The 19,602-nt window shown below is 33.7% G+C and overlaps 3 protein-coding genes and 1 pseudogene across 23 annotated transcripts; 3 read left to right on the top strand and 1 right to left on the bottom strand.

The window, feature by feature from the left end:
• Window positions 1–3,332: 3,332 nt before the first annotated feature.
• LOC112797184 (uncharacterized) lies at window positions 3,333–7,276 on the top strand (annotated as a pseudogene).
• Window positions 4,902–10,133, top strand: LOC112797185 (protein GET4). The gene is made up of 11 exons (XM_025839993.3): window positions 4,902–5,958; window positions 6,808–6,886; window positions 7,264–7,345; window positions 7,520–7,670; window positions 7,793–7,883; window positions 8,526–8,609; window positions 8,782–8,828; window positions 9,017–9,145; window positions 9,294–9,378; window positions 9,660–9,737; window positions 9,824–10,133. The coding sequence occupies exons 1-11, from the start codon at window positions 5,873–5,875 to the stop codon at window positions 9,842–9,844; spliced, it is 933 nt and encodes a 310-aa protein (XP_025695778.1). The 5' UTR covers window positions 4,902–5,872; the 3' UTR covers window positions 9,845–10,133.
• Window positions 10,134–10,517: 384 nt separating this feature from the next.
• On the bottom strand, window positions 10,518–16,021 carry LOC112797186 (uncharacterized). Of its 13 annotated transcripts, none has more exons than XM_072235934.1 (8): window positions 15,684–16,021; window positions 14,280–14,343; window positions 14,046–14,130; window positions 13,820–13,932; window positions 12,256–12,378; window positions 11,657–11,831; window positions 10,858–11,200; window positions 10,518–10,702 (listed from the first exon to the last, which is right to left on the bottom strand). In XM_072235934.1, exons 5-8 carry the CDS (start codon window positions 12,287–12,289, stop codon window positions 10,637–10,639), a joined length of 618 nt encoding a protein of 205 aa, XP_072092035.1. In that variant the 5' UTR covers window positions 12,290–12,378; window positions 13,820–13,932; window positions 14,046–14,130; window positions 14,280–14,343; window positions 15,684–16,021; the 3' UTR covers window positions 10,518–10,636. The 13 variants fall into 13 exon arrangements, 12 of the variants coding, with proteins under 12 accessions (XP_072092035.1, XP_025695781.1, XP_025695780.1 ...); XM_025839996.3 differs by having other exon boundaries at window positions 14,042–14,130; XM_025839995.3 differs by having other exon boundaries at window positions 14,280–14,348.
• A 185-nt stretch (window positions 16,022–16,206) lies between these two features.
• Window positions 16,207–19,360, top strand: LOC112797188 (uncharacterized). Of its 9 annotated transcripts, none has more exons than XM_072235938.1 (7): window positions 16,335–16,457; window positions 16,721–16,822; window positions 17,810–17,893; window positions 18,030–18,139; window positions 18,234–18,416; window positions 18,978–19,050; window positions 19,161–19,360. In XM_072235938.1, exons 4-6 carry the CDS (start codon window positions 18,119–18,121, stop codon window positions 19,002–19,004), a joined length of 231 nt encoding a protein of 76 aa, XP_072092039.1. In that variant the 5' UTR covers window positions 16,335–16,457; window positions 16,721–16,822; window positions 17,810–17,893; window positions 18,030–18,118; the 3' UTR covers window positions 19,005–19,050; window positions 19,161–19,360. The 9 variants fall into 9 exon arrangements, 4 of the variants coding, with proteins under 4 accessions (XP_025695785.2, XP_072092039.1, XP_072092041.1 ...); XM_072235940.1 differs by having other exon boundaries at window positions 18,978–18,996; XR_003199673.3 differs by lacking the exon at window positions 18,978–19,050 and having other exon boundaries at window positions 16,312–16,457.
• Window positions 19,361–19,602: the final 242 nt, after the last annotated feature.

Consider the following 19,602-nt stretch of genomic DNA (forward strand, 5'->3'; position numbering starts at 1 on the left):
GATTGATTTTTGTAACTAATTTTAATATATATTATTAATGATAACACTGAATTAGTTAGTACTGACAGCTAGTTAGTTAGTATATTAGTTAATGTAACTGCTATGACACCAGAATCTGTTATTGCTTTTAAAAGAGAGCTATCTCTTTTAGCTTTTTATAGGATATGTATATATAATACAAAGCAGTGTGCTGTATTAAAGAATGAATTGAAAATTCACTTTGTATTCATTCAATGAAATTCACTCCATTAGCATTCATTCTTTGAGTCCTGCTTTGCTGTTACTCTTTCCGTTTCATGTTTTTTTGCTGTCAAGAAACTAGTGCTTCAACAATCTTTTTATGGTATCAAAAGCCTTGTTTTTTCCATGATTCATAGCTTCAAGTGCTGCTAATTTACATTCCTCGATATCTTCATCTTCCTCCTCATCATCTAATTCAACATTTAATCTACAATCATTTGACTATTTCATAGATGACAAACTCAGTAAATATAATCATAAGATTTGGCAACAACAGGCTTTGGTTGAGATTATAATCTATTAAATAAAGTTAAGCAATTGAAATCACAGTTGAAGATTACAAAAAAGCATAGTTGAGATGCACGAGATGAGACACAAAAAAAATTGTAATAAATATCGCTGCTATCGGGTATTGATACCCGGTCAGCCGAGTAACAAGCAGAAGTACTCACCACTATACTACAACGACTTCTTGTTCCAAACCTTTATTACAATTAATTTAACCGATTAATCTAATCCTTTACGATTGTTCGTGAGATCAATTTAACATTTAAGAGATTTTCTCGTGCTGGTGTGCTTCTATTTTCAATATCTGATTTCTCAATTGATTGTTTGTATCAATCACATCTTGCATGTATTTAGAAATGTATAAGTAAACAAGAATACTTCTGGTTTTGTGATCGTTTTAGTATAATTGTCGGGTAGCAAAAATAGGGTTCCGATAGCGAGCTCCCGCTGTTCTTAGCAACAATGGTTCTATGGCAATGATAAAGCAAAAGTGAAGAAGAAAGCTTGAAACCCATTAGGATTTGGAACTTTAAAAGAATTCATGTGAAAAATAGCTATTCTGACTTCCTCCATAGTAACTGGAGCAGTAAGATTATTGCAAGCTTCCTCACTCAAAGAAGGAAGAGACACATCACCAAGGCAACCCAAATCAATATCATCCAAATGACAGAATAAGCTTTTGTGGAAAGACTCTGCTTCCCGATTCAAAACTTCCGGATTAGTTTTCCATACTTCATCCTTGAGAAAAAGGCCATAAATCTTATTATGCTTCATTCGCACAAGAGTTTGAACATGAAAAAATCTTATATTCCTATCCCCAAATCTTACCCACTGCTATCTGGACTTTTGGAACCATAGGAGCTCTTCTTGCACTAGAGTATTATTATAATTAACAAGCAATTGTTGCTCTTTCTTACGCAAATAAATGTTATCCACCACCTTTAAATGCTTCTGCAAATAATTAATCTGGTGCTCTAATTCACATTGCTTAACAAAAATATTATCAAACACATTCGAATTAAACTTTAAAAAATTCTTCTGCATTTTTAAAAGTTTGCCACAAATCCCTCTATTACCAAACCACCATGACAGGTTCACAATATCCTTATATCCGAGATAAATAGCCTAAACAACAACAAATCAAAAAGGTCAATTCTCTGAGCACACCCAAATATTTAAATATTTATATTCGTCTTGAATATTTATGCATTGTCTTATTTTTTGTTATCTATGAATATTTTAATTTTTTTTCATATCTAACGTGACCCATGAGTATGTACGGTCCCGTATTCAATCACGATTCGTTTCGAAACTTAATTAATTTATAATTTTTCTCTTAATATAAATTTATAATATGAAGACAAATTAAATTGAACTCATCAATAAAATTTCAAACATAATTAAGTACCTCAAAAACATAATTAAATAGAAAAATAATTCTAAATTATTCAAATAATACATGACATATAAATAGGGAGGAGCAAATACTCACTTATCAATAAATGGTTTGCTAAGGTCCCTATTAAGATTCCCACGGCCTCTGAATAATTCTGAGCCGAGGCATGGATTAATGGATTAATGCATTGGTCGTAGGATCAACTATTCATATTCATAATCAATAGTATATATTGGCACATAGAACATATCTAGAATGTTTCTTTCTTTTTGGAGATTAGAAAATTGCAAACAAAACCTTGAACTTATGAAAACAATCAAATGCTCCAAAAAAAAAGTTTAGTGTCTGCTGGTAGTTTTAGCATCAACTGCTATAACTCTTGCCTTCTGAGAACTAAAATGGTGATCACCAGCTTGTAAAAAGCCAGTCAAAACTTTCAATAAAGGACACAGATGATTGTTTTATGAGAATGAGACTAATGGCAGGACACAAACTCATGATGACAAAAATGAATGTTATATAGATTAAGAGCTAGATCATTTTCCAATAAAAAGAACCAAGAAATGCAGAGTACAAAACCATGGTCTTGTTTCCTTCTATCAAATCAAGTACCTTTACAAAGTTTTTAGTCCATACTTAAGACCCTTGGAACTTTAATATACGGCTCCTCATAGCTTGGAACAGCACCAATCATCGCATCCCTGTGAAGCACAGACCGAAAACCAACACATTTGAATCAATAGTTTTTCAACTATGTCCAATTGAAACATAATGATTAATGGATAACTTCATTTTCACCTGTGCTCAAATGTTTCCGGAACATTGTCGCGCAAATTGTTTTCGGTCTCTGCAGATATCGTTAGAAAAAATAAGTTTAGGAACTACCAATTATGAAGGCAAGCCAATGATCAATCCTATTTCCATTCCTAGTTTGCTCTCGTGTAAAAGAACACATACCATGGAATGAAAAATTTATTGAGAACAGGAAAACACTCTTAAATGATTGAAAAGAAAAGGATGTATTATATGAACAGCATCAATCACTCCACCATGTAAAACTAGCTGAAAAAATTGGCTAACTGACATCAATAGCATCAAACTTGCATTTCCAACAAATGAATGTAAAGTAGTAACTGCACATATGATAAATAATAGGACGCAATAGCATTATTCGATATATGTAGCGGACCTTATCTAGTTAGTGGGATAAAGTTTTGCTGCTATTGTTGTTTAATATTAAGCAGTAACAATTTATGATGGAACCGGACAACTATAAGATATCCTTTTCATCATAAACTGTAAACATGCTTTTTACATTCTAATTAAGTCGTATTTACTCTCAATGTCTTGAATTATTAAAAAGGCAATAAATTTTATTTCATTTAGTAATTACTAGAATGTTGAAGAGATGAAAGGTAGTGGGGTTTCCCCAAATAGGAACACCTATAATATCTTGGTTCATGGCTATTGTAAGTTGAGGTGGTTGAAGGAGGCTGCCGAGGTTGTCGAGTTGATGAGAGCGAACGACATGGTATCGGATATTTGGACTTGTAATAAAATCATGAGGGGTTTGTGCGACGAGGGGAAGGTCAAGGAGGCGATTAGCCTAAAGGATGAGATGGAGAGCCTAAGGGTGATGCCGGATGAGGTTACCTACAATACTCTGATTGACGGGTGTTTTCAATGGCGGGGGAGTGTGAAGGCATTCAAGTTGGTTGAGGAAATGGAGGGAAAGGGAGTCAAGCCGAACGCGGTGACTCACAATATAATGGTGAAGTGGTATTGTAAGGAAAGTAAGATGGATGAAGCCGGCTGTGTCATGGCAAAGATGGTGGAGAGTGGGTTTTCACCCGACTGTTTTACTTATAATACTATGATCAATGGTTATTGTAAAGCAAGAAATCTGGGAGAAGCTTTTAAGATGATGGATGAAATGGGGAGGAAAGGTTTAAAGATGGATACTTTTACTCTGAACACTATAGTGCACAAATTGTGCACAGAGAAGCTGCTCAAAGAGGCATACGAGTTGACTGTGAAGGCCGCAAAGCGAGGTTATATTCTCGATGAGGTAACCTATGAAACTCTAATCATGGGATACTTTAAAAATGAACAAACAAACAAAGCTCTGAAGCTTTGGGATGAGATGAAGGAGAAGGGGATCATTCCTAGTGTTTTCACTTATAACACTATAATTAGCGGGTTGTGCCATTCTTTAAAAACTGATCAGGCTGTAGATAAATTGAATGAGCTTTTAGATAAAGGTTTGGCCCCCGATGAAGCTACATGTAACATAATTATTCATGGTTACTGCTGGGAGGGAGCAGTGGAGAAAGCATTCTTGTTCTATAACAGAATGGTTGAGGACTCATTCAAGCCGGATGTTATTACATGTAACATTCTTCTTCGAGGGCTTTGCAAACATGGTATGTTCGAGAAGGCCTTTAATTTATTTAACACATGGATCATTAAAGGTAAGCCCGTTGACGCAGTTACGTACAACACGTTGATTTCCGTCCTTTGCAAAGAAGGGAAACTTGATGAAGCATTTGACCTCATGACTGAGATGGAGAAGAAAAAATTGGGGCCAGACTGATATACTTATACTGCCATCATTGGTGCACTTACTCATGCTGGGAGAACTGAGGAAGCAAAGAAATTCATGTCAAAAATCCTAGAGACAAGTCCAAATATGATAAGTGAAGACACTTCACAAATGCTTGGTTCAGGCGACATGGATTACTCAGAACAGATAAGTAATTTTTGTACTCAAGGGAAGTACAAAGAGGCAATGAAACTATTTCAAGAATCAGAGCAGAAAGGAGTTAGTTTGAATAAATCTGCGTATTTCAAGTTAATGGATGGGCTATTGAAGAGGCGAAAAAGCATATCGAAGGAATATATTCTTATATGCCACTTTAGACTTTAGGGAGGAGAAAAGAAGGTAATTTCTTTGGCAGTATACAACCTATGATGTTTTTTGGTGCCGATAGGTAGATTGAGTTGCTGGAATTTTCATGGATCTATAGTTTTTTCCCTGTTATGTCCCTTGTGTAACAGTCTTTAATTTTTTAACTCCCTACGGTGCTTTTCTAGTCTTTTGCTTGATGTTCTTCTTTCTTTTTTTCTTTTTTTGTATTGTTATTGTTTCTTTTAGGATATAACTTCCCCTATGCTTATGTATTTTTATTCTCCAATAAAACCTGTTGTTCTTCTAATATGTGGAGTGTACTTTTCTTATATCGTCCAAATAGATATGTGCTTGTTTAAGTCATAAGAGGATAATTTTGAGAAGTTTCATTACTTTGGTCTCCAACTCTCCACTAACTAACAACAAAAAAGGAAACTTTTGTTGTAACGCTTTTTCTGCTGCAGTACCCGATGTTGCATTTGGCTGAAAAATCATGTTTTTGGATGATTTTGATTTGCTTGAATCACAAAGACATTGTTTTGATTTATTATTACTATTATTATATTAATTTTTTTTCTAGCGGGTATGGTTTTGTTGCTACTATATAAAAGGTTTAGATTAAAAGGGAAACAGATTCTGCATAGGATGAGTTACGTTTTACTCATTTACTTCACCTTTGAATCGTTCTCTGGTTTTCTTAAGCCCTTTTATCTTCTTAGTTACTGTTGAATCCTGTGTTTGGTATTCCCCATTTCCTTTCCATTATCCTTGTTTGCACCATGGAGCAGTAACACTATTCTACAGTAGTGACAATTGCACACTCTTGATGTATTTTCATGCAAAACAATGGGATAAATAAATAATACTGTGGTCCCATTGTGACTTCTTATTTGCATCTTTGGTTGTTCATATTACCTCACACAGTTTCTGCAAATGTCTCTGTTTTTTGAAGGGCTAGGTCTTCTTATAAGCATTGTGTTGCCTATGCTCTTCTTTTATTGTCATTTTTCTTTAAGGATTTTCCTATTTCTTATGCTGAAATGCAGAATATTGAAAAATTGGAGAAAGTTATAAATGAGGGCAACTGTTATGCAGCTCAACAAATGTACAAATCGATTAGTGCCAGGTTCATACAGTTTCTAACTTTTACTTATTAGTTATTACCACTAATTGTATTCGACTCTCTTTTAAACCACGACTAATTAGTTTTGCAGTTGTTATTCTCTTTCGTTTTCAAGTGTATACTTTATAACAGTAGCTCATAAAGCAATCAGATAGCCAGTTGCTCGTTGGTGTAGTCGATAGCCTAGAATAGCTAATCCTTTTCAGCTTAATGGAAGGAAGATTTTAACATCAGTAGGAGGCAATTCAGCAGAGATAGAACCATAAATTACTCTCCTTTCATGAACTGGATAGTGTAGTTTCATGTGGTGAACGCTTTTGCTATTTTTGGTGAATCATGAATTTGCTATTAGAGTTTGGAATATATTCTTATATGCCACTTTAGACTTTAGGGAGGAGAAAAGAAGGTAATTTCTTTGGCAGTATACAACCTATGATGGTTTTTGGTGCCGATAGGTAGATTGAGCTGCTGGAATTTTCATGGATCTATAGTTTTTTCCCTGTTATGTCCCTTGTGTAACATAGTCTTTAATCTTTTAACTTTCTACGGTGCTTTTCTAGTCTTTTACTTGATGTTCTTCTTTCTTTTTTTCTTTTTTGTATTGTTGTTGTTTCTTTTAGGATATAACTTCCCCTATGCTTATGTATTTTTATTCTCCAATAAAACCTTTTGTTCTTCTAATATGTAGAGTGTACTTTTCTTATATTGTCCAAATAGATATGTGCTTGTTTAAGTCATAAGAGGATAATTTTGAGAAGTTTCATTACTTTGGTCTCCAACTCTCCACTAACTAATACATGTGCATCAATTTTAAGTTGTTAACATTGATGAAGAAAAAATGTTTTGCTGCAGATATGTATCTGCTGAGAGGTATTCTGAAGCATTAGATATCCTACATTCAGGAGCTTGCCTTCAATTGACTCATGGGCAGGTTGTACATCTTCTATATTAATGCCTTTCTAGATATACTTTTATGACCTTTATTTAGGCATATAGGATAACTATTATCTAGTTTCCTTGCAAGTGTATCAGACAAGTAGATGTTGATTGTGCATGACTGTTTCCTTTGTTGTGATGTTTGTGAGAGACTCTATGAGCTCATTTTTTTGTTTTTTCATTTTTGGTGTGGGAAAGGGAAAATGGTTGATGGAGGATCATGAGTCCTTTTATTTAGATTGATTGCTCTATTTAATTTTCACATATTTTAAAATCAGGAATCAAATTTTAATTTTTATTATGAATTGTTCTTCAATGATCTTTACATTTGACAAACGACAAAGCCTAATGCTCCATTTCTCTATATTTCAGGTTACATGCGGAGCAGAGCTTGCTTCAATGTATGTGGAGACCTCAATGAAAGGAAAAATTCCTTATGATGAAAAAACACTTGGTGCGCTCTAATCTTGTCTTTTATCAGTGTTTTATTACTCTTTTATGTCTATGTATGTCGAAATTTAAATAATTTTAAGGTCTCCCTTTGTCAGTGTAGAAAAGAAATATGCATACTTCTCTCAGTATTTAACCATGAAATCTGCTACTTATTACTGATGAATCTCAATGATAGATCTTGTCAAGAAAATCTATCAGGCATTTCCTCGGGTTCCACTGCCACAACACTTGTGGGATGTTGATGATGTGCAGCAGCTTTCTGAAGACATCGGAACGGCAAAAGCACGTGTTGAAGGCTGTTCCTCATTCTTAAAAGCTGCTATCAGGTGAGACTTCACAAAATAGAAATATCCAGCATATGTGCTGTTTAAGTTTATCCCATATATAAAATCACATGTTCCTTCTGAATAATATTTCTGGCTTGGTTGGTATTGTATTCACTATTCAGATGGTCAGCCGAATATGGAGTGGATAGTAATGGATCTCCTGAACTGCACATTATGCTAGCCGAATACATATATTCGGAAAGTCCTGAGGCGGTATGTTTCAAAATGGTGCTTCAAGTGCTTGTTCATTGTCATTCCTCTTAAATCTAATGACCATACCTGTGTCTCTAGAGTTTGTTTCGAGCCCCTTTTGCTTTGCCAACATCTGTTTGAATCTTGTCTTGTGCATGATTTTTGGTGGGGGGGAACCCATGTCAGTGGAGATATGTAAAAGTTCTTTTAGTTTGAATATTTAAAAAATTAGCATAACACAAATAAACATTGATGATTTGGTTTACTGTCCGTCATAGAAATTTGGCAGATGTTATAATTAAAAAAGAAATTAGGTATAAGATGAGAGGAAGAAATATAAACTTCACCAATGTACTCTCAGTTTGTTTGAAGAAAGTATTTTTGGAACACAGTTTAGATAATAATAATGTAAATGCTCATTGCAGAGCAGATAAAGCGGTGGCTAATGTCTGAAAAGTAAGAAATGGTGGATCGTTTTTAATTGGATTTTGAAATAAAATATAATTGACGGTTCTGGAGTTTAGATAGAATTCCTTTTTTCTGGAAGAGGGAAGCAGCTCCATTTTTATTCTTCTTTGGAGCCGATAGATCTATGAATTTCCATTCCGCCCTGGAAAGCTTCACTTACACTTGAATGAATATCAATAAACTTTTTAAATGCAGGATATAGGTAAAGTAACATATCATTTTACGAGAGGAAATGATCCAAAGAAGTTTGCTTCTACTCTGGTGAACTTTCTGGGCAAGGTACACACCTCCATGCCTTTTTTATTTTTCTCCTTGTTAGGAGCTTCAGAAATTCTAATGAGACATGCAAACTTGCTAGCAATTTTGAACTTATCCTTTCTGAAAAAATTAAACATTCTTGGCATAAGCTTAGGAGGAAGGTTAAAATGATATGCTTTCCATAATATTATAGTGCTATCCTGGTGAAGATGATCTGGCAATTGGTCGAGCGGTTTTAAGGTAAAGGCACTAAGAAATTAATTCTCACTTAGGATTCCTTGCCTACATGATCATTTTTCTCTTTCCCTTATGATAATTATACAATGTTTGCTCTTTGCATTGCAATTCTAGACCGTAGATATTTTCCCCTTTTCTTTTTATGATTATTTATTTATTTATTTTTTCTGTGGTTTCCTAATGCATGACAGGTATTTGTGTCAAGGTAATTTGAGAGATGCCAACCTACTAGTTGAAGAGGTAAAGACACAAATCGAATCCACCGAGATTGAGTTCCCAAAGTCAGAGTTAATGCAGTTCATCACTTATCTTTTGCAAACGTAAGCTGCCTGTGATCCTTCATTGATTCATTGAGCAATTTGTGTTCTATGTTTAGAAATAATGAAGCATACTTTCTATTGTAGTGTTTCATTGGTCATGCTACATGCGAACTTTTCTGAATTTTCGTAACTTTCTAATTTGGTGTAGGATGGAGAGAGATGCTTTGCCTCTTTTTAATATGTTGAGAGTAAATTATAAGTCAAGTATTGACAGGGAACCTGCATTCCATGAGGTCAGCTAACTCACAATACCAAGCCATTTTTTGTTTTATCATCTTTTGTTGTTGGCTAACTTGCATGATCCTCAAACACATTTAATGTGTTCTATGAGTATGTGCAACCAGTGATTCTTACTTTTTTTTTAAATATTTAGTTGATATTGTAAATAAAAGTGAGTGGTTGTGAATGATTTTGGACCACACATCCAATACACTCGAACTCGATACTTATTGATCGTTTTTGTCTTGGCACGATGCTAAAATGCTGCAATTGACATGCAAAAATTGTGATTTAGATGCTAGATGACATTGCAGAGAAGTTTTTTGGAGTACAGAGAAGGAATCCCATGGGGATGTTTGGAGATATATTCAAGGTGAGAGACACTACTCACCATATATTTTAGTATAAATATCCTCTAAAATGAATTATAAAGTTCCATCTTAATTTCTTGTTTTGCAGTTGATGGGGTCTGCTGAATGAGTTACTCATTGTTGAAACACTGCCAAATAGGACAGCAACTTCTATTTAAAATTCTGATAATATAGCACCTTTATTTTTATTCTTTTTTAGGATAGAGCAATCCATCTCAGTAAACAAAAGCTGTGTGATCTCTTGATATAGTTTATTTTTGGTGAATTTATTGTGATTTATAAATGCTAGATTCACAAATTTGCATAGTACTCATTTCAAGAGTTATTTGCTGTAAAAACTTCTACAGTGGAGATTGATTGCTTTTTATTAGTCTTTCATTTCCATGTCACAGCAACAATTTTCTTCTCATAGCAACGTATTATGGCATTCTACTTCAGATTATGTGCTCTGGAAATAAATCAAAGTAGAACAACTCTTTCCAATATTCATCTTGCAATAAACTAAGGCTTTGATTTGGTCACTTTTTCAAAACTATTGTTATCCACATATTTTGAGAAAGTTTATCTTGATACTAAAACAAAATTTTATTCTTCAATATATTATATATCTGATGAGTATTATGAATTTTATGAATGGCCCATTTCTAAATTCTATCATAATCAGGGATTCTTTTTCATCATAGACAAGCTCAGTGTTTATTGATGGCAAATCAGAATATACTTATTTAAATAGTCAACAACCTCATAGGAACGCATTTACTCATGTAAAATGGAAACATCAATTGAAGCACAATACTAAAATTTCATAAATTGTACTACAGTATCATGAGTGGTATTATACTCTTATTACATTATACACAGTATACATAATTAGTTGAAATGCTTTGAAGAAGCTATGATATTAATCATCGATCAAAAAGACCACTCCATTATCTTTCTTGAAGCTGTGTGTAGTATGATCAATCACCTGTATATAGAATTAAGTCACATGAAAAATTTACCTTATGCATGAACAAAAAGATAAAATATAACAATCAAACTTGGCTTCATTTCTCTCTAAATCTTGTGGCTAATCTCAAGCAGAAGTGAAGTCTCAGTTTTAGTGGAAATCCAAAAACTTACATTTGTATTGCTCAATTCTAGATTGTAGAAGTCCATTGCATCTTCTTTAAATATAGGGCCAGCATGCCATGTCCCGCGATTAAGCTTAAGAAATTTGGAGCCAGAAATCTTGAAGATTTGGACATCATCAATGGCAAGAGGCACGTACGAATGGCCACATCGTGATTGCACAATCTTCTTTCCGGTGTTATCCTTGAGTTCATCTGATTCAACAATGGATGGCTTAGCAACTCCAAGATACCAAGCATGGCCACCAATAGAACCAAGGCATTGTGTCACACTTGCATGATGTGTAATATTCGAAAACGTCAGCGGACGATTTTCGATATGCATGATGTAAAACCTGTTATATACAAAGTCATTTCAAGAAGTTGGAGCATAGGTTGGAGCTCAAAATCACCCTAAAATTAAGGAATCTAATCACTATCTCAACTAAACTAAACTAGTGGACAAAAACTATGCATAGTAATGCAGAATCAGAAGTAAGAATTCATGCTTATGTAGTCACATATTGCCAATATTGCCAATATAACACAAATTGGGAACATAGATTAGTACAAAACACCTCTCATTGATTAATCATATACAAGTTAACTAATCTATAGTTGAATAAAACCTCTAATAATACTCATAATCCAAGATTTGCACTTTATATATAGCTAATTAGGCAGACAGAAAAAGATCCAACCAGAATAAACAAGGAGCAAAAGGGTGTATGAAAAGGGAATTAGAATACTTGTGAGCTGATAAAAATTGAAGCTTGATTAGAGAGTAAAAAATTGGTGATGGTAAAGGGAACCTGGGAATCCCTTTGGAGAGGTCCAATTGAGCATCATGGGGGCTGAATTCATCGTCGTCCGGCGAAGCCTCGATGACTTGACCGTAGTCTTTGAAGGTCGACGGAGTTGCTTCGATTGGCTTCAGTGTCACCGCCTTCGTCTCCTCCATAGGAACTTCTGGTTTTCTTTTGCTGTCTGCTTTTTTTAATATTTGAGAGGATAAATTGGAAAATTCTTATATACCACAGTTTTTTGATAGAATATTAGTTCTAAACAAATTTTAAATTTTTATTTACGAGAGTTAATACTTAAAATGACTCCTAAAATTTTGGGACAAACTCAATTTGGTCTCTAAAATTTTAATTGATTCAATTTGAAACCTCTTAATTTTTAATAAGTGACTCACGTTAGCCCTTCTATTAATTTCCATTAACGATACGGTTATCTGAAACATTAAGTGACACGTGGATCTATTATGTGGCCTGATAAAACTTTGCTGACATAGAAAAAAAAATTTAGACTTAATTTAGCCCCTTTTAATGAATATAAAACCCTAACAAGTGCCAAATTTTTAAATTGATATTGTTGTTTGGATGTTGGAGAAGATGATGAAGAGTACCTGCCAAAGTTTCGAAAACTGCAACAGGTCTCATTCACATGAAAGTTTGGGAAATAATCCAAATTGAGTTAGAGCTGGAAAGGTTTCACACTGGTGTGGTTGTGGGATGCGTCCTGTTCTTCGCTGGTTTGGAACAGAAGAAAATCGAGAGAGACCATTTTTTAGATGCTCAAACTATAATATAAGTTTTTGAATGACTTCCTTCTTGAATTTACATCTTTTTATAATACATGCATAATTTATTTTATGGTTCTTGTTGTGATAGACTTTTGGAAATAGATGGTATAGACTTTTTTTGTGAAAAAATGGCGAAGAAGAAGAAGACATGACTGGGAGACATGAAAATAAAAATAGCATTGAGCATTGGAAGATGAATGTGGGTTGGAGGATTAGTGCAATAGAAGCTGAAATAGAATTTTAAAAGTATGGAATAGTATTTTGAGTTTTTCTCTTGTTTTGTTTGTAGATGTAGTCATTGGCTATGACTTGGATATAGGAAAGTGATGAATGAAATTGAATTAATGTCACTACAATTTTATTTTTTTCAATATAAATCTGTTTTATAAATTGTAAGTTGTGATTAAACCTGCAAATTCAGTGAGAATATTACAAATATGTACTATTCTGTAAATTGGAAGTTGTGACTAAACCTATAAAAGTAAAATGATAAGGAAAAACAAGAGACCGATCAAGTATATTATAAATCTGCAAATAATATTAAGAGTATATACTCATTTTGGTCCTCAAAGAATTTCAGACCAGACACTTTAGTCCCTAACTAAAATTAATTACTTGATTGGTCCCTAACAATTAATTCCGTCAGTCACGTAGGTCCTTTGTTTCGTCAACTTTAACGGAGGACAAAATGGTTCTTGACAACTCTAACAGAGGACAAAATGGTTCCTGGCAATCTCTGTGCAGAAACAACACTGTTCTCTCCCAATTTCCATCATATCTCGCATAACCCTAACAGTCTAACATTGCAACTAGACAACTAGTGGTGTCAATATGTTTGGCCCTATAGGGCTTTGGCCCTACTTTATAGGGCCAGAAGAATAAAGAGCCCTTTAACTAATAGAGTCAAATTTTTAAAAAGCCCTCAGGGCCAAAAGCCCTCATGGGCCAAAAGCCCTAGGGCCAACCCATGGGTTACCTAATCCTCTTTTTTTTATTTTTTTATTTTTTGATATTCTCTAGTTCAACAACACACATAAAACTTATTAAAAGTCATTAGTTTGTTTTATCCCTTTATCATTTTTATGCGTAAAAAATAAAAAAAATTGAAAAATAAATGTTAATAATGTACATTGATCATATTAAATCCAACTTTTAACTATATATATATATATATATATATCGAGAAATCAAACATGGCATTCACTATCTCATCACCCTTTTTCTTACTCTGCTCAATCATACAGGAAGCTGAATAGAAAATGTTAACGAAATCTATGGTCATAGGAAAACTCATGGCAGAGAACTTCTAACTATATTATTATACTAAAACTACTAAGTTGTGCTATAAATTTTTATTGCAGTACCCACTTATGTAACCCTCACTTACTTGAGATGGTTGAGTCCAAATAGTTACCCTCCCATGAAAATTAGCTATCAATAATGCACGGGGACAAGAAGTAGGGTACCACTCAATAAAATGTACAGAATCACGAAGAGAATCTGCGGAATGTATACAGTGTAACCGATCAAATTCTCATAGACATATAGATGAAAAGATAGAAAGAAAACAAAGCAGTTCAATTGAAAGGAAGTAATAAAATTAAAATACCTACTAGGACATCGAATACTGCACATTCAGTAGGCCTCTCTGGGATCACAATATGTATAGGGATCCAAAATGGTGGATTTGCAGTTGAGCTATGAAAACAAAAGACCAGAAAAAGCAAGAGACATTACAGAAGATTATCAGTTATCCAAACTAATAGACATGTTGGCAACAGAACATTTAGTACATAATCAAAGATAAGGCGAGAAACACAGGCACTAGATAACAAGTGTACACTAACCTGGGAATTCTAGCACATGTTTCAGATGCACAAACTATAGCATTCAGTTTTCCACACCAGGAAACTGCACTGCAAAAAAGACACGCAATCAATAAGTTCTTTCACATACAGTTCTGAAATAAACACAACTAAATTCGCTCTACACAAGGTCCTTAGGAGATCAAAAGCATAATCTCAGTTTCACACCAACAAAATCATAGACTGCAAAATCAGTCTACAGTCTACACTACATAAGCATCAAATCACAAAGTTCTTATAATTTAAAATCAAAAGATGTCATAATAGAAAACCTCGGAATCCTTTAACAATATAACTTTGTGATCAGCTGCCCTTTTATTTTTTTGTTAAAAAGATAAAGTTAATTCTTAAATTTAGACCAAGAAGCCTTTAATTAAATAAATGAAGATAGAATCTTAAAGAAAGTCACATATGGAACAAGTGGTGGAAAATAGACAAAAGACAAGTGAAAAAGAAATCAGACATCTGATCCAATAAGTTGAAGAAGATGGTGGTACATGTCATCTTGTAACAGAATACCAGACACCATGGTTTTTATCTAAAATCAGCAATACAACAATGTTCGCTTTTTCTTCCTTTATCTCTAAGTATCTTTTCCAAGAGTATGTATAAGAAACAAGGAAAACAGTTGCTACTGTTATACATAATATGTTTCCAAACCAGTAATATAAGAATTGTAAAATTGTAACTTGTAAGTAAAATAGTAAAAAAAATTATTACTGATAACCAAAAAGGAAGAGAGTAAGAGACTATGCAGCATGAACATAATTCATCAAATTCAGTGAAATCATATCTCCAATTTTTCACTTTACTCATCTCTGAAGTTTCAACAAGAAGTAATTGAAGAGAAAAGTAGAAGAAATGACCAAATATAAGGAATGCATATACAGAGGAAGAGATGGAATTTTGGATACTACAAACTAGTCTTGCTTTGCACATCTATATGAAGCTAATTATCTAATTTATTATGCCATTGCCATTCTCATGAAACTCATCCAAATATGAAGATAATGAATCAAAATCAGCATAGAAAGAAAATATGGAATAGACAGAAGCTAAACAATCTAACAGTTAATCATGCTAAGCAACAATACCAAAATCACATTAAACAAGTTTAAAAGCAGAACAATTGCTTATGTAGGAATCAAATAGCAGATTATTGAAAAATGGTAACTAAAACTCAACTTCGATTCTCAATTCCATAATCTCCTTTTGGGAAAAAATTGAAAACAAGTTCAAAGTTCACAGTCCACAATTCATAGTTCAACCATTTTGAAATCACCCACCTCAGTTTATTAACAACAGTCAACAGAATTAAAATGGGTGATGCAATTGCAAACAAACAAAGAAGAAACTCAGAGAGGGACAGAAAACGAAGAAATCCACCTCTGATTCTGCGTGAGGGAGGAGAAGTAGCCACAGATTTCGCAGGTAGAACACAGATCCTTTCACAGTTTTACCATTTCAATGCAAATCCTTTCATAGTTTCACTGTTTCAACGCAAGTAGTTCTCAGGTCAGGGTCTCAGGGAGGAGAATATTAGATTTGGGGCTTGTAAGGTTTATAGGGCCAGCCCTGTTTTGCTTTATTGTTGGAAGGGCTTAATTAGGGTTCACTACAAAAAAATTAGATTAAAACGGCATTAATTTTATGGCGGTTTTATACAACCACCATTTTTTCCATTAATTTCGGCGGTTTTAGCTTGTGCCAAAATGCTTAAGACTTTTGTGGCGGGTTTAGTCGATTTTGGCGGTTTAAAACCACCACAATCATTTTTTCTTTTTGTCTTTTTGTCTCCCGATGTATTGTTGTATTTGACTGTATGAGAGATCGAGAGGGATAATTGTGATTTCTCAATAAAAGGTGAATGACGAGCCGTAATCCCTAATCCCTTGCCGCCGTTCATCTTATGCCACTGTCATTCATCTCCTCGCTGCCACTCATCCACTCGTTGCAACTCATATCGCCGCTGCAAGAAACGTTGTTGTTGTTGCCTTCAGCGAGTTTTCGATCTGGTTCTCGATCTGGCCTCAATCTGAAGGTTTGTGGTTGCCGCTTATTTCACTGCCATTGTTCATCTCCTCGCTGTCACTCATCCCCTCACTATATCAAGCAACATCGTGTCGCTACCTTCAATGAGGTTCTGGCTTCGATCCGAAGGTTAGTCATCGTCGCTCATTCCCTTGCCGCCTTTATTTATCACCTCGCCGCCGCACGCAATGCCGCTGTTGCTGCCTTTAGCGAGCCTCTGTGATTTTGTTCCGCCTTCATCTTCTTTTGATTTTTCCTTCCTCTTCATAATTTTAGATCTAGTTCATGATCTAGTAGGAAGAAACAGAGAATGCTTGTTTTTTCTCCTTATTGTGTATTTTTACTTTGATTGATCTTCTGCGTTGTTGTTGTTGTTGACGAGGGAAGTGTAGGGCTTTCTACGACGATCTAACGAACAAAGGTGATAATCAACCCAAAAGCGGAAGAAGTGATAACAGAGGAATCACCGTTGTGATCCTCGACGCCCTCACCAGGTTATCCTTCTTCAAATTTCGATTTCTCTCCCTTTATTTTCACGCAATTGCAAACGGAATAAAAAAAATGGAAAATGAATAAATAAATGATTAAATTTCATTTGAATTTTTAGTGCATTGAGGTTAAAATGCCGTGTTTGTTAATAGTGTTGAAGGTGATGAAATGATGAATTTGATTAATTTGCTAATGGTGTGGCTTGATTGAGACAAGTGTAAAGTCTGATATAAAGCTTGGTTGTATTAGTCAGTGAGTTAAACAGGTCACTGAGTAGATCAATCTGTTGGTGATGACACATTCCTTCAGTTAACAATTAATTGGATGCTTTATTCTTAACTCATATAAATTGGAAGCTACAGAATGACACACTAATAGAAGGAAAATAAAAGGGGATATTGAATTTAGTGCAGTATGATATTCTTCTCATTGCAACTCTATTCTTATGTTCTCTAGTTCCGTAATTAAAATTTAGTGAAATGGATAAGGCTGGGGTAAGGATTATTCAATAAGGTACAACAAATTTATGATGTTTATTCCTGTTTTTTATGTAGGAATTTGCCACACCTTAGCACTAAAGATATTGCAAGTATTATATCTCAGTTATCTTAACCTGTTCGAGTTGTCCCTGTAAATTCGGCATAATCTTTTGCTCTTAAGATTTTGTAAAAGGATCTTATTCTCTTTTGGTTCTGTTTGATCTGTTAACTTGACACATTAAATAAGGATATGCATGCTACTGCTAAGATTATTATGATATAAGTTTGTCATCATGCTGTAGCGTATCTGTCATTCTAATCCTCTGTACAACTTTCTTTTTTGCTATCTCTAAGATGTGAAGTTTCTTCATTCTTTTAAATTCAAATGTTTCAAAAATCATAACTGGTTATTTATCGTTTCCAATTTCTTTTATTATGATGTGTGAGTTGTGGGTAAATAGATATAGTCATGGTATAGTGTACCTGTCTGTTTTAAATGTGTGATTTCACCAGACAGCAAAAGGTGCAAAAATTTTTAATGCTGCTGTAGCTGCTACAGTCGATGCTCAACATCCAACAAAAGAGGGAGAAGAAAAGGTCAAGCTGTACACACACTCTTACTGTTGTCTAGATTATGCACATGTCCATCCCTTCTTGCATTTTCTTCTATAAATCTATTTTACTGAGTGTTTGTGTTTCATATATTGAAATTCTTAGTTGAGTCTCATTGCAGATATATGATGTGGTCAGATACAGACTGCATCGCATGAAGCATAAGCTGAAAGATGAATTGGATAACAAAAGTATAGTTCAGGAATATATATGTACAACCTGTGGGAAAAGGTCTTAATAATTAATTTTAAAATCAATATTTGTCATGGTTATTCGATTTGATGTATTCCTGTAACCTAATACTCTGGAATTTGAATTACTGTAGATACAATGTTTTGATGCATTGTGGTTGATTTCATTTGAAGATGACGACTTCCATTGTGAAAGTTGTAATGGAAAACTTGAGATCAAAAGCGATAAGAGAGCTGCTCAAGATGGGGGAGATGTTGATGACGATGCAAGGCGACGTCGACGTGAAAAGTTAAAAGATACGCTTCAAAAATTGGAGGTTCTCATATTATTTATTTCTATTATTTGTTTCAAATGATGAATAATTTTTGTTTATAATTGTTATTCTCAATGAAAACTATCTCATTTGTTACTGAACCAGCATTTAATTTTCATGTGATGATTGTTGTACTTTATGTGAAAATGCAGTTTTTTGGTGCTCTGAATCGATATATCAACATTATGAATAATTTTTCTTTTTTATTTTATTTTATTTTATTTTATTTTGGAATTAATGTGACGGAGATCACTTGTGAGCTGGCTCAACCAATCTATTATGAATAATCTATTTTATTTTATTTATGTAAGTTCACATGTTTCTAGTAATTTAGATTTTAACATTTTAACTTAACTAATCTCCTCTTCTCTGCGCTTTCTGTGCCAAGCTATATTTTCACATCTTATTAATATTAGTTGCTTTCAATTCAATCATCTCTGGAGATTAGTTTATTTAGTCATCGATCAACTAAATCAGCAAGCAAACATGAAGAAAGCTCCACCACACATTTTCTTCCTATTACTCTTATCTGCCTTTTACTTTTACTCTTTGGCTTTTGGACAGGTTTTGTCACAAGATGAAGGTAATTAAGCCCATAAATTCTTGCTAAGTAATGTTAAAGAAGCAATTTTTTTAGGTTAATATTAATTAATTTTTTTAAATTGTTTTACCATATATTTAGTAGCAATACATCAAAAGTAGAAGTGTCCTGACTTGTCAATGCCCATTTGTTTTTGATGATTCCAGAATGAATAGGATCCTAAAGAAGATCCACGGTTGGAACTCTCGAGGAAGGAATGGTTTGAAGACAAGGAGTGTCTTGATATTTAATATTTTATTTGTATTTAATACTTTATTTAGAATTAAAAAATGTTATATTTAATACTTTATTTGTATTGGAATTATTACTTTTGTTTTTCAATACAAAAAATTATATATTATATTAATATTTTGTTTATGAGTTATAATATTTTATTTATGGATTATATTTTTTGCTATTGTGAAATTTTAATCACAAAATTATTTATTTAACGCGATAAAAATGATGGTAAAAATTATTTTTTTTAAACGATAAAAAATGTCATTGTCAGGGTAAAATGACGGTTCAAAAATGCCATTTTAACCAATTAAAATGTTACTGTCAGGGTAAAAATAGCGGTTCAAAAATGCCATTTTAACCAATCAAAAC

Source organism: Arachis hypogaea, chromosome 4 (assembly GCF_003086295.3).
Source record: "Arachis hypogaea cultivar Tifrunner chromosome 4, arahy.Tifrunner.gnm2.J5K5, whole genome shotgun sequence".
NCBI classification, from domain to species: Eukaryota; Viridiplantae; Streptophyta; class Magnoliopsida; order Fabales; family Fabaceae; genus Arachis; species Arachis hypogaea.

Coding starts and splice junctions, on each gene's coding strand:
- LOC112797185 (XM_025839993.3), top strand. CDS start 5,873: ATGCAGAATATTGAAAAATTGGAGAAAGTTATAAATGAGGGCAACTGT. Junction 7,884..8,525: donor ATTCGGAAAGTCCTGAGGCG/GTATGTTTCAAA, acceptor TTTTAAATGCAG/GATATAGGTAAAGTAACATA. Junction 9,146..9,293: donor ATCACTTATCTTTTGCAAAC/GTAAGCTGCCTG, acceptor AATTTGGTGTAG/GATGGAGAGAGATGCTTTGC.
- LOC112797188 (XM_025840000.3), top strand. CDS start 16,207: ATGCCACTGTCATTCATCTCCTCGCTGCCACTCATCCACTCGTTGCAA. Junction 16,458..16,720: donor GTTCTGGCTTCGATCCGAAG/GTTAGTCATCGT, acceptor AGGGAAGTGTAG/GGCTTTCTACGACGATCTAA. Junction 16,823..17,371: donor ATCCTCGACGCCCTCACCAG/GTTATCCTTCTT, acceptor TTTTTTATGTAG/GAATTTGCCACACCTTAGCA.
- LOC112797186 (XM_072235936.1), bottom strand. CDS start 12,289: ATGAGACCTGTTGCAGTTTTCGAAACTTTGGCAG. Junction 11,832..12,255: donor AGTTTTCGAAACTTTGGCAG/GTACTCTTCATC, acceptor TAAAAAAAGCAG/ACAGCAAAAGAAAACCAGAA. Junction 11,201..11,656: donor CTCTCCAAAGGGATTCCCAG/GTTCCCTTTACC, acceptor TGTATATAACAG/GTTTTACATCATGCATATCG.